This window comes from Carettochelys insculpta, chromosome 2, assembly GCF_033958435.1.
Source record: "Carettochelys insculpta isolate YL-2023 chromosome 2, ASM3395843v1, whole genome shotgun sequence".
NCBI classification, from domain to species: domain Eukaryota; kingdom Metazoa; phylum Chordata; order Testudines; family Carettochelyidae; genus Carettochelys; species Carettochelys insculpta.
Window position 1 is genome coordinate 241495604 of NC_134138.1, and position 18370 is coordinate 241513973.

The 18370-nt window shown below is 42.8% G+C and overlaps 1 protein-coding gene across 2 annotated transcripts in view; it reads left to right on the forward strand.

Moving 5' to 3' along the window:
• Positions 1-18370, forward strand: part of CACNB2 (calcium voltage-gated channel auxiliary subunit beta 2) — a 402055-nt gene that overhangs the window by 334844 nt on the left and 48841 nt on the right. For both annotated transcript variants that reach the window (XM_074984834.1, XM_074984835.1), the window contains 2 exons: positions 6377-6499; positions 12055-12191. In XM_074984834.1, coding sequence (XP_074840935.1) covers positions 6377-6499; positions 12055-12191 — 260 coding nt within the window. The remainder of the gene's footprint in view (positions 1-6376; positions 6500-12054; positions 12192-18370) is intronic.

The following is an 18370-nucleotide window of genomic DNA, read 5'->3' on the forward strand; positions in this document are numbered from 1 at the left end:
AGATTCATCCAGTCCGTAGTCAGAGACCCCACTCCCCAGCAGGAGTAAGCCCCTTTGTCCCAACCCTTCTTCCCCACAGAAGGGGCACAAAAGCATACCCCACCTCTCTGTGGAGAGTCAGGCGCCTGGCAGTGGTTGCCCACCCAAAAGCTAGGGCCCACCCAATTTTTCTAGCTTGGCTTTTTACTTGTGTGTGACCCTCCCTCTCAACTGAGTTTTTTTCTGTGGGTCAGTGGTCTCAAATAGATAAAAAGGATATTTGGAGTAGTAGTATCATATACTTGTTTGATCTCCAAAGAGGACACATTTTTTCTCACTCTGTAAAGATCGTGCTGACACAGTGGCTTGTACAAGCTGTGACTCTGAAATGTTCCTACCCGTAAAGGACATTTAGAAGCACATGAGATGCTGTAGATATATGGCCTCTCCTCCTTCTCTGCGATTGAAGTGTACAAAAAAATTAGATCGTACAGTCTCCTGCGCACAGAGGCTACAGTTACCCTAGCGAGTTTTGCTGACAAAACCTCGGTTTTGTCGACAAAACTGGTAGAATGTCCACATGCAAAATGCGTTTTGTTGACAAAACTCACCACTTTTGCAGGCAGAGTTGTGCCTCTCAGCTATGAGGCGTAATGCTCCTGTCGACAGATTCTGTCGACAAAAAAAATGTGTGGATGCTCGTGGGGGGGCAGGCGGGGTGGGGCTTCTCTCGACAGAGAGGGCATCCAGAACAGTGGGCAGCCCTATTTACTGTGCTTCTGGGTGACTGTTTTGTGGAGACAGCAGCTAGGCAGTCCAGCTGCTCTGTCAACAGAGCGGAGTGCTCTTCCGATCAGCTTTTGCGTGTGGCCACACTGTCAACAGAAGGTTTTTTTTGGGAAATCTCTTCCGACAGTGACTTGTGTTGACAGATCGCTGTAATGTAACCATAGCCAGAGACTGCAATCAGTGGGAATTGGTATACTTGGGCAAGCCAGAAAGCATGAAATTTGAGCCAAGCTAAAAATCTGGGATTTGGGGGATCTGCAAGACAGTGGAAGTATACACCTCTGTTTGGGCATGTGAAATCTAGCATCCTTGCTGCCTTGTAAAATGGAACCAAAACAGCTTTGCCTCAGGCAAGACCCTCTGAACTTTGGTACTGGGGCAGGATTTCATGCTCATTTTATGCCAGTTTCTATCCAGTCAGTTTCAACTCTGGATTTATACAGGTATACTGGACAGTAGAATTTGGCTGTCAGTCTTTTCTGTGTTGTTCTAAAAGGCAAGTCACGGTACTTGATTAAACTGTAAATCTAGAAAAGTGCTAGTCAAAACTGCTAGGGATACAGGCAGACCCATTATGTTTCTCTTGAAGGAGAAGCCATTTCATGATTTAAAAAAAAAATGAAACTGATGAAAATATGGTTAAGGGACAAAACCAAAATTGTATGTCAAATTAACCTGTTGAGCAAGCCTCTAAAAGAGTACAGAAGTAACAAGCGGCAGTTACCATGGCATGCAGTCCATCATATCCGAAATTTCCAAATTCAGATTCCTCCAACACCCTGTGTCTTCTCTTTGGTTCAGAACTCTGTTTCTTCAGCGAAGAACCAATAAGCGTGCACAAGAACACTGAGACAAGTATAAGGAAGAAAACCTTCACCAGCATCCTCACTGACCTTAGTTTCTGAAGTCAACTTCTATTTCTAACCCTTAATTCTAAACCAGAAAGATTTAATCTTGCATTTTAAATATTTTTCTGCTAATAAAGAAATATCCGGGACATCTTTGTAGCATGTGGTTTAAAACAAAAAAGTTTGAGGTGAGGAATTAGTCAGAGTGAGGACTTGTGATTACACAAGAGCTGATGCATTATTAATTTATTGCTGTTGTGGAAGATTGTCATTTGCTTTAACCGCAGGATGAACTATTTTGGGCAACTGTTGCAAGTACTTTTGCAAACTGTTGTTATACACTAAGGAAGGACTACTACTGGTGTGGGTAAGAGGAATGCTAATACTGCACCTAGGTGGTAAATTCTGATCTTCATAGAGTGTGAATGTGTCTGTAAAATGCTCACATTGTTGTCTTTGGCTATGGTCCTATTGTTTTTAAAGTCTGTTCCAAAGAAAATACGTTTCACAGTGAATATGAGTACATGTCAATAAGCTGTGTTGTATTGACTGTATTTCCATATGCCTCATGTGGCTTTTTATTCTAGCCTCATGACAATGACTAACATGAAGATTGTGTTTTAGTAATCATTCACTGTCTTCACTTAGATGACTGAAATTAGCTGAATTTTAAAATTTCAGGCTTGTCAGATAGCTAAGTCATCTATGATTTATAGTCACATTGTGAAGCTTGTGGGAAAATGTGTCAAGAAATTACTAAGGGTCAGGTATAATGACACCTAACTATGTTGAGCAGTATTTATTCCAGCATCCCTATAGTTTTCATTTTCCTTGCTAGTGTAAATATGCATATATTTATGTGGTACCAATTTTGGCCTTCCTTTCTCTTCACATATCTAGCCAGCAACTGCTATTTTCCCACTTATTACAGAAGTAGCATCTGAAGAAACAGAGCAGAAACCTTTCTTTGAGCCCCAGTGTACATAAACTTTGCTTTGATTATTCGTATCCATGATCTCACATTAGTTCGTATTATAGATATGTATCATTACATTGCACCTTGATATAAACCTCATCTCATAAGTCCCCTTCCCATATTTATCTCCAGTAGAACTCCCTGTTCAAGCCCAGGTAAAGAAAGAACCCTGACTCCCTCCTCCCTTCCTCCATCACCCGATAAAGATGCTCCCAGTTTCACTCTTCTAGCTACAAAAGTGTCCATTTTGCACATTTCGATAAATTGTGCTATTGCAGTTACATTCAGAGCAAATAAAGGTGCCATTTTTCTTTTGAAACATTAAGTCTTAAAATCGTACATCATTGCAACAGTAGGACTGAGATCTTAAATATACAAGACCTGAAATTAAATCCCCACGCTAACTCAGCTGCCTTTTATATTTAACAGAATAAATAATTGAAATACTACATAAGTACAGTACAGTTCCAGTAATTGCCACTTTGCTGATGTGCAAATCAGTAATCCTCACAAAAAGAAACATTTATATTAGTCTACTTCTCAGGAAAGGTGTCATAGCAAAGGCCTGCGGTGAGGCATTGTATTACTGAGGTTCCATTACACCTGCAAAACATCATGTACCCCACAGCCTGTGCAGCACATTAAACCTAAACTAAGCATCAGAGACTCTTTTCATTGAGGCCCACCTCTCTTTTCTTTTGTTTAATTATTTTAGATTAAAGCCTATTATTGTATAATGCTGCAATGCCTGTACTAACAAGTAATGCAGTAGTACAACATGTCAGGGGAAACCTGAATAGAGCGGTAGGGGCTTTTTGGTACTTAAATAAATATATCAGCTGATTTTGATTAGAGGTAGCTGGTGCTTTTACAGTGCGATTTGGTTTGCTTTGCCTTTTCTCCTTTCTTTTTTTTGGGCAGAGACAGTGGTATCTTTATGGGCTTGTCTGCACTAGCTCCCTACTTTGAAGGGAGCATGGTAAGTAGGGTGTCGGGAGATTATTAATGAAGTGCTGTGCTGCATGTACAGCACTTCATTAATCTAATTCTCCCCCGCAGCAACTTTGAAGTGTTAAACTTCGAAGTGCCGGCTTGTGTGCAGCCACAGCTAGCCTGCCAGTACTTCAAAGTGCCTGGGTAACTTCGAAGTCCCTTCACTCCTCCGAGGCACTTTGAAGTACCGACGGCTTAGCCGCGGCTACACGCAAGCCAGCACTTTGAAATTTTTACCTTTGAAGTTGTTGCGGGGGAGAATTAGCTTAAAGAAGTTCTGCATATGCAACACAGCACTTCATTAATAATCTCCCAACACCCTACTTACCATGCTCCCTTCAAAGTTGGGAGCTAATGTAGACACAGCCTATGTGATATTTGGGATGAAGAACATTGAAGTGTTCATCCACCATCCTAATATAACACTTCACAGCAATTAGCTGACCTCTGTAACACACCCCACCTTCGATCTCCAGATCCAGAAGTGCCACTACCATAAGCATCTTTATTTGATGTTTCTGCTAAAACAATCAGCAATGAGATAGTTAATGCTGACATTGAAACTGTCATATAGATGTGTTCATCCTCTACCGAGATGACAGGTTTCAGAGATAGCTGTGTTAGTCTGTTTCAGCAACGAGTCCAGTGGCTAACAATTTGAATGTGCCATAATAAAATTTGTTTTTTTAAGGTGCCACTGGACCTTCTTTTTATTCCTATTAAGATAGACGTGGCACCAGTTATCTTCAGTTCACACTTTGAAACTAATCTAGCGACCAAATGGACTAGCAATTTTGAGGCAGATCTGCAACCCTAAAGGAACAGAGAGCTGGCCTGTCAGGGCCCCTGTGGACCCCTTTGATGTCAGAAGAATGTCTGGGTGGGTGGCAAGTATGGCCTGGGGTGGCTGGAGAGAAGATCCAAAGCACCCTGTGCTGCAAGGATTCTAAGCTAACAGAATAGCTAGGGGACTGCTGAAGGTGGCATCATTTCAGCTGTTCTAAATTATGGTGTGATCTGGTTAGGGCTCTGGTTGGATCAAGGACCACCCTGGGTCTTGCAACAAGCTTGGTTAGACCTGACCCCTAGGACTTGGCTCTTCTTTTCCTTCCTTTTTTCAAAACAAGCTTAGATTTTGGAGAAATGGTATGAAAGCCACAATTATTATTTGGTGAATTATAGCAGCTTACAGAATATTTCTTAATAAACTATGTGCAGTATTATCAAAATTATCAAAAGTAAGCTTCATATGTAAAATTAGGTAAACTAATTATTTTACTGTGCCGTGTCTTTGATTGTTCCAGTTATTTGTTCATTTACTTATAAAATCAGAAAAGTTAGTACTCTATGTTGAGTGTCTCAAGCATTCATGTGAATGAGTGAGATTCTACTCTCTGGACAATCTTTGCTTTAAAATTTCTTTGAGACTTTTTTTTACTTTTACGACTTGGGTTTCTACAATCTGTACCCTAATGTTGCACTTACGTAGGTTTGCTTGCGTGTAATTGTTTGTTAACACAAGTTTGTTATATTTTGTCACTCAGTCTTACTGTACCACTAACCTTAAAAAACAGTTTTAGTCTGAGAAGTGGCTAGGAAAATTAGCACCTCCTTATTCAACAGACTTAAATGAGCATAGTATCAAATCCTCCTGGGTCTACATCTACACTACAGAAGACTGTTGACAGAAGTCACTGTCAGAAGAGATCTACCAGCAAAACTTCTGTTGACAGATGGCGTTTACACATAAAAGCAGATGGAAAGATCAATCCCCTTTGTTGACAGAGAGCAACCCAGACTGCCCAGCCCTCTCTCAACAGAATGGCTGACCTGAAGCTCTTCAAACAGGGCCGCCCAGTGAACTGGAAGCCCTGTCTGTTGACAAAAGGGACTCGGAGCATCTACACTGTACTTTTGTTGACAGAAGCGTTATTCCTCTATGCAGAGAGGGAGAACACTGTCAGGGAACGTGCTCTGTTTTATCGAGGCTCTGTTGACAAAACACCTTTTGTGTGTAGACGCTCCCTGAGTTTTGTCAACAAAAGCCCAGTTTTGTTGACAAAACTCTGTAGGTTAGACATGGCCTCTATGTATATTTAAGGACATTTCATTTCAAAAAATATTTTGGTATATCATGATATGTATATAAACAGAACAAATAATCACATACATGTAGACTGCAGATCTGCTAACTTCAGAATAAGCATTCTTTACTATTTTCACCTTTTCACAACCCAAAGCCGCCACAGCTATGAGAGAGTTCTAATACAAGTCAGCTTCTGACTATGATTAAATTTGCAAACCTCGTGTAAGTGAGGACAGAGCTGTAATACTATGATGGTAAGCTTTTTAGGGCCTGTTGTACCCAATGTAGGCTGTAAATGGAAATTCAGACGTAAGAGTCCAACAACATATGTTAGCTACTTTTGGTACTTCGGCTTCTGGACATATAAAAACACTAGTCACTTTTTAAAAATTTATACCTTCAAATTGTATTTGTACATGAATGTTACTAATGATTCTATTGCTTTGAAACTTTCAGCTGTTTTACTAAACTGAAATGGTTGGAATTACACCTGTTATCTTCACACTGTGAACAAAAAGCACTATGAGTACAACAGTTATATTTTGTAAGCTTTATGGCATGTGTTTTTGTTATGTTAATTGGGAGAATGTTAAGTAGGTAACTTCTTACAAGACTTCCTGGAATTATATATCAATATATATGTATATGATTCTACAGGTATGACGGAGAAAGTGTTCAAAATCTGTTTACTGTTTTGCCCTGCAGACAAAACCTGTTGCATTTGCAGTCCGGACAAATGTTGGCTATAGTGCAGGACATGATGATGATGTCCCAGTTCCAGGCATGGCCATCTCATTTGAAGCAAAAGACTTTCTTCATGTTAAAGAAGTAAGTAAAACTCATGGCTGGTTTCTTTATTAGTATTAGTATTTATTAACATTAATATTAGTATAGTGCTTTACATTTTCAAAGCCCTATAGAAATGTTACCAAAAGGTGACAATGCAACAGGATGTGTAGCTTCCTGTAAATAGTTTGCCCATTGTATATGATCGCTTTCACATTCTGCCTTTAAATACAGAACATTTGAAGAGAAAATTAGGTTGTTCTCTGATGATTACATCACTTTTGTAAGCCTTAAATCTAGCTCTACAATCTGCCCTTTCAGTGATGTAATCTCTGCAGGGATTCACTTACCTTGCACTACAAGGATTCATTATGATTCAGCAGCCAACAGTTATTTCTGTTTAAGGTATGTGAGTCAGTCTGAAAAAATTCTGAGGCCCGATTTTTTTCCTGGAGTAAGTTTATTGATTTCACTTAATTATATTATATTATAGACAACATTAAATATATTCATATAAGAAACTACACAATAAATAAACAATGTAATAACTATCAATGTGCTAGCTTTGCGAATGACAACATAACCAGATTGTCAGTGCCTTGATTTATCCTTTCCCACAGTCATTATTGGAAGAATTTTAAACAGGCACAAAGGAAATGTCATACCCACAAATTTCCTTCTTTCTCTCCCACATTCAAGAAAAAAGAAAAAACATGAGGAAGGTTGAGACCAAAGTAAATAATTTTAAAACTTTCTCTGGGAAACCACCTGGTACAGCTTGTGTTGTTCTCTTCTGAATCTATTTTCTTACATTACACAAGTCTCCCAATCCCTGGCAGTGTCCCATGGTGATCTTCCCAGGAGCCCCCAAAATTGTTTACATAGGCTAAATTATGGTGATTATCCTATCTAGAATTCAAAACTGATCTGGTAATGTCACCAAAGAAGATTTTTTAATTGGATTTCCTTCTTACTTGAAACAGATCCCAAGGGAATGATCAGCGCCTCTACATTGTATTGTCTTCTGTGTTTCTAGTCCTAACAAGGCACTGGTGTGCTGGTGCACAGATGGATGAAGATAAAATATAATGAAGGAAAAAAGTTTCTTGATCTTTTTTGATCCTTAATAATTTATTTAAACACAAAGTCAATATTCAGATCCATTGATATTTTATCTGCAACCCTATTTAGTACTAGGGAAAGAGAAAAAATGATAAAAAAAGAAGTTATTTACACAACTTCAGTGACAGAAGGGAAATATATTTGGAAGTTGGTCAACTTTAAAAATGTTGCAATTTTGCCTTAGCAAACTAGATGATGATTCCCTTGGTATTTTTTGGGGGGATCCCTTTTAGGGAATGTTCAAAGTAATAAAGTATAAATATTTTTTTCTCTTGGGAAAAGGAAAAGTGGCAACTGACTTTGAAATCAATATTGTGTTCATTGTTATTCTAAACAAGACACAGTTGTTATAGGTAAGAATACTGAAATCTATGCACATTTACTCACAAAATATAGGCATATCAAGTCAGACTATTGGTGTTTTGTACTCTGGTATCCTGTCTCTGAGAAGTAATTGTTATCTGTTACTTCTAAACATGGAAGAAGAACACGCTTTGACTTGAACTTGTGCAATGGTGCACTTCTCTACATTAAATTAGTAAAAAAATTCCTCTCTGCCAATGTCAGAATGAATTCTGTGAATATAGTACAAAGTGAGATAAAGTACACCTATCTTTACCAAGTCAAACTTTGTTTGGCACGGTAGTCAGCCTTCAGTTACTGGGCAGCATTTCAGTGCTTTCATGCCTGGTCAGGATTCTCCCAAAAAAGTGGACTTTAAGTCCTGTTAGTGTTTCATTTGGTATACTGCCAGCTGCTACCTTTTGTGGTGGGGACTGTTAATGAGGTGCCACATATGGCCGTTTGGTCAGTGCTGTTTGATTTTTCAGTGTTGGTCTCATAGAATCTCTCAGACCTTTGCACTGCCAAGACAGGACCCATATCCTGCTGCCAAGGCTCTCTGCTAGTGTTAATAATATTGAGATTATTTTAGATGTTATTATTGGTCATAACATTATGAAGTCACTTTTTGAAATTTGCTTATGGTATTTGACTCTAATGTGTTGCTGCAATGAATTCTGTGCACTGTTTGTCCACTGTCTTCTGTGTGAAGGAACATTTCCTGCTAGTTTAAAATTTACAGTTCATTGAACTAAAATTAATTTTGTTGAGTGATACCCATGTTCTCATACTACAGGGCAGAATATAAGGGGGAGGAACTGATCATATTTTACTATTGTTTCTGAATGACCTTTGTTTTCTTTCTAAAGGTACACAGGCATCCATCTTGCTCTTCTAACTACTGCACATTGGTTAATATTACATTAATTTACATCACAGACATATCATATGCACTAAAACTTCAAAATCAAGCAATTAACTTGTATGAGATAAAGGAAATTCAGCCACAAATAAATTCCAACCATCTGCTCACAAATGATCAAAAACAACTTACAGCCTATGTGCACAATTCTCAGAAAAGCTGAGCATAGGTCCTATCTATAAGGGGTAAACAGTGAGGTGGTAAAATTGGTAGATGATACAAAACTATTTAAGATAGTTAAGTCCCAGGCCAACTTCAAAAGGCTACAAAAGGATCTCTCAAAACTGGGTGACTGGACAACAAGATAGCAGACAAAATTTAATGTTGATAAATACAAAGTAATGCACATGGAAAACATAATCACACTTATACATGTAAAATGATGGGGTCTAAATTAGATGTTACCACTCCAAAAAAAAAAACCTTGGAGTCATTGTGAATATTTCTCTGAAAAAATCCATTCAATGTGCAGTGGCAGTCAAAAATGCACAGAATATTGGGAATAATTAAAGAAGGGACAGATAAGACAGAGAATATCATATTACAGTAAAATTCCTTTAATCCAACCTCTGATGGTCCAGAAATCCTGATGGTCTGGCATCCCCTAAGATACACATACTGTGAAATTCACGTAAGCCAGGGGGATTGGGTGGTGGGTTGGGGTTGTGAGAGAGGGGCAGGGGGTTATGCCTAGGGTGGGTTAGGGCTGCAGGGGGGCTGAGGGGTGGAGTTGAGCCAGGGTGTGCAGGGGTTGGAGCCGGGGAGTGCAGGGATTGTAGCCAGGGTGTGCGCGAGAGGTGAAGCTGGAGACATGAGGAGCGCAGAACCTGCAGGAGCATGGGTGGGGTGAAGCTGAGAAGCCTGGGGGTGGTGAAGAAGCTGCAGGAGAGCAGGTAGACAAGAAGCTGGAGACGCACAGGAGTAGTGAGCCGCAGCTGGGTGCAGGCATGGTGAGCCATGACAGGGGGATTGAACTAGTGGTTACGTCCAATAGTCCAGAAAATTTGGTTATCTGGCACCTATCCAGTCCCGTGTCAGATTAAAGGAATTTTACTGTATTTCTGTCTGAATCCATGATATGCCCACATTTTGAGTATTGTGTCCAGATACAGAAAAAAAATTATCGGAATTGGAAAAGGTTCAGAAAAGAGCAACAGAAATTATTAGAGATATGAAACAGTGTCCATATGAGGAGAGATAAATAAGACTGGGACTTTCCAGCTTGGAAAAGAGATGATTAAGGAGAGAGATGACTGAAGTGTATAAAGTTATGATTGGTGTAGAGAAAATAGATAAGGAGGTGCTATTTACTCCTTATAACACAAGAACTATAGATCACCAAGCTAAATTAATGGGCAGCTGGTTTAAAACAAATAAAAGGAAATATTTCATCAACCTGTGGAACTTTTTGCCAGAGGATGTTGTAAAGGCCAAGGTTAACACAGAGTTAGAAATAAACAGATACGTTCGTGGAAGATAGATACATTAGTGGCTATTAGCCAGAATGGGCAGGGATGGTGTCCATAGTCTCTGTTTGTTAGGAGAAGGGATTGTGCGACAGGGGGATGGATCACTTGATGATTATCTGTTCTGTTCATTCCCTGTAAGGCATCTGTCACTGGACACTGTCAGAAGACAGGATGTTGGGCCAAATGGAACTTTTCTGTCACTCGTTATGGCTTCTCATCTTCTTGTGATTGATCAGTGGTGGACCAAAGTTGGTCTAATGCATGATGGATAAAAAGTAACAGCTCTACATTGTCAAACTGTATCTCTTTATCACTCTTTTTTAAATACAATAAACCCTCAATTTAACGGACTAATAGCGGGGAGGTCCATGAAACCTGAAAGGCCATTAAATCAGAGGGTTTGCTGCCCACCCACCCCCTTTCCAGTCCCTCTCCTCCCCCTCAAAAATGCCGGTGACTCACAACCGCTGCAGCTGGAACCATCGCCACAGCTGGGAGCCCTGCCACAACAGCAGCAGGAGCTGCCACAGCTGGGGTCTCTGCTGGGGGATTATAAGCTACCACTGCTAGAGGCTCTGTCAGGGCCTGGAGGAGCCACCTCTGCTGCCGGAGCTGCCATGCACTCCTCCTACCAGGGGTGAGGCGCATATGCAAGTGTCGTCTGCCCACCTATGTGCCACACTCTTGCCGGGTGGAGCGTGGGGCAGCTCTGCTGGGTGGAAGCAACAGGCCCTCCTGCCGCAGCTGCAGTAAGTCACCTTACCTACTTTTTGTGGGGAGTGAAAGGGGATTTAGGATTTTATGGGCCCCAGTGAAGTGGTCTTTGGGAACAATGGGGGGTGGTGGACGTCCGTTGTTCTCAAGAGCTACGAAATCAGGGTCCATAAAATCAAGGGTTTACTGTATTTATATCAGATTTCACTGCCACGCAGCTCTACATTGTCAAGCTGTGTGTTATTGGAAGCTGATATCAATATTTAAATATTCATGAAGTGTGGCTCTGACTGCTCTGTACAATGACGCATGGAACCATAAAGTGATTTTCTGCTAACATGGATGTCTTGTATGCTAAACCTACTTGTAACTTCTCCATTCATACAAAAACATCATACAATATTTTGTCTGTGCATGTGAATATGTTACACTTACTTAGTATATAACGTGTATATAGCACATGTAAAGGTGATAGATCAGAAATAAGGGGGGAGGAAAGTGTGAAGTCTCAGAGTACATGACTGATCAAAGAATGATTTTTACAGTGATGTGTAATATGCCAAGTAAAGAGTTGAAAACTACAGATTGGTGAATAAGCCTATAAAATGTGCTCTGAAGCATTTGGAAGTTACAGAGGGCATTACAATTGATGTCAACAGAATGGAAGATGTATTCACTGTCCACTGTAGAGAGAAAAGGGTGGGAAAAAAGATGGAATGATGTTATTTGAAAAACAGAGACAACAATCTGTAAAATGGAAACAGAAAGGGTTAAAGTTGGAGAGATTCAAGGAAGTTACATTTGTGGAGAGTCATGAAGACTAAAGGAGAGAGTCTGTACATACATGGGTTATAATTATTTTAAATGTATTTCTGCAAATTGCCAGGCTCTTCATACCCATAATAATTTGGTGCAGTCACTAACTGGAGGAGAATTATACAAAAAAGAATGGGTTGTGAACAGAAGAAAAAGAATAAAGTGAACCAATGATATTATTTTCTAAAACTTTTTTTTTTTCATATCTTTAGAAGTTTAACAATGACTGGTGGATAGGACGGTTGGTAAAAGAAGGCTGTGAAATAGGATTCATTCCAAGTCCAGTCAAATTAGAGAACATGAGGATACAGCATGAGCAAAGGGCAAAGCAAGGAAAATTCTACTCCAGGTAAAAAAAAATAAAAAACAGGTACATTTTAAAATTTCTATGTGCTATATAGCTTATAAATCATAATCACTCAGGGCACCCAATATTCCTTTTGTTGTTTTCTCTTTAATGAATATAATTGTTAACTCTGAATACTCTGGATTAATTCAGGAATACCTGTCACAAACTAATATCGTATTGATCTGGTTTCATTGTTACCGTTAAGAAAAAGCAAGGAATAATTGTCAAAATGAGGAACAACGTTTTGCTGATAGTGATTCCATTGTGCATTGGTCATGCAGTAATTCTAACTAGTTTCTCTCCACATTTTCAGTGTCAATTCTTATTTTCGTCTTCAAATAGCATCCCCCTGAGTGCTCCACTCTGGATGTTGGTGCATCTTTGTGCCCATGCTCAGAGATTCTTCTGTAGCTATGGTTTCCCTCACCACATATGCACAGTACTGCCTCCTTGGCATTTCTTTCTCTGCTGTCCTCGGTGACAGACAAAGCTTCATTCTCTCTCTTGCTCAAAGACAACAGGAGAGTTAGTTATTGTTCTACTCTTAGCCACTCTTGTCCAAGTTATCTTTCCCATTAAAGTTTAACCAAAAAAAATTTTTAGTTAGGTTTAGTGTTAGAATTTAGTTGCTGTGTTATCACCATGCTGGGCTCTGCACAGTTCAAGCAATGCACCACTTGCAGGGTGGCCTTGCTGGCTTTCAACAGCCATGCATCCTGCATTAAGTGGCTGGGTGAGAGTGAGGGTTGCCAAACCCAATCCTGCACCCATTGCTGCAGCCTCACAACGAGGGCCAGGAGGGACCAAGCCAATAGGTAAGGTAAGACTTACCTTTCCAAAAAGTCCCTCCAACCACTGGCCCTGGAGCAGCCCTCTGCTGAAAACTGGTATGGGAGACCAAGGCTGCAGACTCTGCATGTCCCTCTGCCTCAGTCAGCACCCCAGCCACCAAGACAGGTCCTTCTCTGGCACATTCCTGGCCTCTAGTGCTGTCTTCATGGGCCATGGCACCAGTTGAAAAGGCCACCATGACATTCCCAGTACCATCTAAGCTGGCACCACTCAATGCCACCAGCATTCAGCGCCTCTGTCACAGTTGGCACTGTCAGGACCAGGAGAACACTTCGCCTAAGCTTATGGCACTGGAGCACAGCACAGCATCCAGACACTGCCATGAGGACTCACCACAAAAGGCATACACAGTACTGGTCTTGAAACCACCCCACTCACCACACCATGTATCCCCGGTGCTGCCTCCATCCCTGTACTCATCTAGGAATTTGGGGTTCTCTCATGGCTCAGGGGCCAGATCACCCATCCTGGGAAAGGGTGGTTCCAATTGACAGAGTATCTTTTCATCATAGCACTCCAGTCCCATGCACTCAAACTGGGAAGACATGCTGCCAACAGTGGCTTACCCACAGCCACCCATACCTTGGTTCGTACATGACTGTCCATACCTGCAAGAGCCTGTCCCTCACTGGTCGCCTTGGCAGTCATGATCACCCCGCTCCCTTGCTTTGCTGGTGCCTTCTGCTGTGTCCAGGGACCATCCAGTATCACCGCAGACCACCACATCAGCAACATATCCCCCACTGCAGCATTATGAGGCAGAGGACTCCCTGTCAGAGGGTGGATACAGGTCTCCACTGCAACATTCCTCTTCTTCACCTGACGATGTGGTCATCTTGGTCTCGCCTACCTCTACAGATGACTCACAAGCCTTTCAGGAGCTGCCTCAGCAGGTGGCCCAGGCTCAGGAGAAAGACATGTAGGAAGTACAGGTCAAGCAGTACAGGCTTTTCTTTACCCTGAAGCCCCCCACCTCCTCCAGAAGTGCTCTGCCTATGGACAAGGTGATGATGGATCCCACAAATATCATCTGACAGATGCTGGCATCCATTGCAGCCACCAACAAGAAGGCAGATAGATATTTCTCAGCCTCCAAGGATGCAGAGTTTTTATTCACCCATCTGCAATCAAATTTGCTGGTGGTCCATAACAAGTCCAAGTCCTTCTGTTCCACTCCTGAGGAGAAGAAGTGGACATCATGGGGCACAAAGTCGACTCTTCAGGCATGTTGCTTCTGCAGGCAACAAACTACACAACCGTTCTGGCTGATTACCACCATCTCAGTTAGTCTAAGCTGCAAGAACTGGTCCCCTCCTTGCTGGAGCAGCAATGCCTGGCCATCATCAACCTAATTAAAAAGGGTACACCATGTCCCATATGGCCCTCCAGTCTGCAATGCATGTATCAGACATTGCAGCTAGAGTCAAGGTCTCCACTGTGGTCATGAGGCACATCTCATGTCTCCAACTCCTGGAGGTCCCCAAAGATCTTCGAGAGAAGGTAGAGGACCTCCCTGTCGATAAGCAACATCTCTTTCCAGAAAAGGTCAGTGAGGTCTTATATCCAATGAAGGATTTTCATACCACGCTGCTTGTGCTGGGGATGTACACCCCCCATTTAAGCAGGCTTGGTATTCTTCCTACAAGAGACCACAGGAGCAGTTCCAACAGCAGCCACAGTGCTATGAACCCCGCCAATGTCACAAGTCTCAGAGGTGCAAACCTCAGTAGCAGCAGCATCACCAATCTGTGGCATCCCACCCTCAGCAGCCTAAGCAGCAGTTTTGAGGGTTTGATCAGGAGCTCAAGAGATCTTCCTGCTCCAGCCTTCTCGCAGCCTGATTGCTACCCTTTTCACCATACCTTTTTCCATCATTGGCCTGCCATTACCTTGGTCCTAGAACTAGTGGGCCAGGGTATTCCCTCCCATTTATCGCCACCCCCTTTACCCACCCCCCTACCCTGTCCTCTTCAGGGACCCATCTCACAAGAATCTGCTCGAGCAAGAGGTACAACAGCTTCTTCATCTGGGTGCTGCCAAGGCGGTCCCAGCAGAGATTCAGGGCAGAGGGTTCTACTCCATGTACTTCCTAACCCAGAAAAAGAATGGGGGATGGAGGCCCATCCTTGATCAAAGGAGGCTCAGCAAATACAAATAAGTCCTCTATTGATTTTTCAAGATGGTGACTCTCACAAACATTATCCCAACACTGAACACAGAAGATTGGCTCTCAGCTGTCGACATATAGGACACCTATTTCCACAACACAGTCCACCGGGCACACAGACACTTTCTTCATTGTACAATGGGGCCCCGTCACTACCAGTACCGGGGTCCTTCTGTTTGGGTTCTCAACCACATCCAGAATGTTCTCCAGGACTCCGGCTGTTGTGGCTGCCCACCTATGACATCACAGGGTGATTATCTTGCCCTCGTTTCTAGAGGCACTTCGCATGGTACGGGTCACTACAGACCTTCTACCCAGTCTTGGCTTCTACATAAACTATGAGAAGTCCATACTTTGAACCACACAATCTCTAGAGTTCGTTGGGGCCCACATCAACACTGCCATTGCACGGGCAACTCTACTTGACCAAAGATTCCAGGCCATACATGACTTCATCCGGGTGGTGCAAATGTCTCCCATCGTCACAGTGCACGTGTGCCTGACACTGCTGGGTCATATGGCCACCACCACATACATGGTCAGGCTGGCCAGATGATACATTCTGTGCCTCCAGTCCTGGCTGGCCACATGCTATGCCCCAACCAGGGATCCGCTATCCAAATTGGTAGCAATCCCGCCACAAGTTGTTACCTCCCTTAAGTGATGAACATGTTTAGACACCTGTTCTCACCTGGGTGCCATTCCACCAACTGCCCCATCTATTACTCTTACTGTGGATGCCTCTCTCATGAGAGGTTAGCACGGGGTCCACAATCATGTGTTCCAGCTTTACGACCAGCCGTGCAGAGGCCTGTTTGCAACCTGAGTCAACAGAAAGTGCCATCGGTACTGCTCCAGAACAGGTCTGTGGAGGCATTCCCTTGGAAACTCATTCTCCATCAGATAGGTTGCACTTCTTTTCTATACGTTTCCTCCCCTTCCCTTGATTCAGAAGCTTCTGGTCCAGGTCAGACTGGATCAGGCTCACCTCGTACTGATAACCTTGTTGTGGGTGAGCCAAACTTGGTATCCTTTCCTGTACCGGCTGTCAGTGGTGACTCTGTATGCCTTTCCCCCTTGCCTGAACCTTCTGTCCCAGGACTTTGGATGCACCCTTCTCCCCGATCCACTCAGGCTCTGCCTCCACACATGGCTCCTTCATGGTTCCAAGATCCAAAATTGCATGCTGTGTGGGAGGCGGGGAAGCATTCTGATTAATAGCAGATGGGAGTCTACCACAAGTCGTACCTCCACAAATGGATGTGGTGCTCTCAGGGGTTGGGTGATCGCTAATCACCCTATACCTCCTCACACCACAGCTCTTCCTGTCCTTCTGGACTACTTGATGCACCTGCGTGAGTCAGGACTAACCTTCAGTACCATCAGGGTGCATGCTGCAGCATTGGCAGTGGTCCACCAGATGGAGGATGGAATCCCCTTCTACGCCCATACTATCACCAAATGCTTTTTGACTGGTCTGCCAAACACCTTCCCATCAGTCCATCCTCCAGTCCCTATCTGGGACCTTAACTATGTACTCAGTTGTCTAATGAAGTTGCCCTTTGAATCCCTGGTGACATGTTCCTGGCTCCATCTGTCAATGAAGGTCTCATTTTTAGTCACCATCACATTGGCCAGGAAGGTTGGGGAGGTTGCCCCTCTGATGGCTGAACCTCTTCAAGGATAGAACCTGGCCCTGCAGATTTCCAAGACCAGCGTCTGATGAAGTGAGTCTGTGCTCACGAAAGTTCATGCTCAGAACTTTTCTGTTAGTCTATAATGTGCCACAGGACCCTTCGTTGCTGTTACAGATCCAGACTAACACGGCTACCCCTCCGATACTTCAAGGATAGAGTCACTCTTTGCCTTATCCTAAACTCCTCTCTAAGGTTTCCTCTTCATTTCATATCAATGAACCTAGCCACTTACCCACATTCTTCCCGAAGCCACACCGTGATCCCCGACATGCAGTGTCCCTGGATGTTCGTCAGGTGTTAGCCTTTTACATCAATCCCTTGAAGCTTTGGTGCAAGTCTAGGCTCTTCCTCTCCTTCGCAGAGCTATCCAACAGCCATCCCATTTTGTCTCAACAGCTGCTCAAGTAGATCTCCACCTGCATACACACCTGTTATGCTCTTTGCCGGAAAAACCTCTTGTGTACTGTCACTGCCCGTTCTACTAGTGCTGTGTCTTCCACCACTGCCCTTCTCAAGGGACATATCCCAAGCAGTGATGTTGTCTTTAAGCAATACCTTTGCACAGCACTTTGGTCTTTCATCTTCAATTGCTTCTTCCATTCAAGTGGGTCAAGCAGTTCTGTCATCTGTAATTATTACTGGGTTCCAAGGCCACCTCCGAAGTGTGGCTACTGCTTTATAGTCACCCAGAGTGGAGCACTCACAGAGACACTACTTGAAGAAGAGAAACTTATTCAGCTTGTGCAGTAACAATGGTTTTTCAACATGTGTGGCCCCGTGGGTGCTCCTCATCCCCCCTCCTTCCCCTGCTTTGGAGCACCCTCCTCTATTTTCTAGAGTAGAGAAGGAAGAGAGGGGCCCACACGACGAGGCACTACTGCACATGCACAACACAGGAAACCACAGCTATAGAGGAATCTCCAAGCACTGGCGCAAGGACGCACTGACACCCAGAGTGAAGCAGCCACTGTGGGGGACATCTCAAAGAACCATTGTTACTGAACAAGTTGAGTAACTTCCTCTCCAGGGATGTTCAAGTCATGTACAGATATGCCTGGAGCTGAATGTTAGTTACCATGGTCTTATCCTAAAAGTTCACAAAATGTTTTCCAAAGAAACAGCTAGAACTAATCATCTCTTCATAGCTCTTCTTCTTATATCCCTAGCAACTGGCAAATTCCTATTCGCATACTACAAATTTCTCAATGTTCTGAGCAGTCTCCTCAGTAGAGGCTGAACCAACCAACCCAAGTGTTCCAGTTGCCAACAGCTGCAACTCTTCACTTGTCTTCTCCCTGCAGCTAGGATTTTAAGCTTCCCTCAGATAATGCTGAGATCCAGTTTTGCAGGTGTTAAATTCAGTTTAGCTTGCTTTCTTGCATGTAGTTTTCAGTAGCAGTGCTGAATTCACCTTGTTATTTTGCTTAAATTTAAAAAAAAAGGAATATTTTTGAATGGGTCCA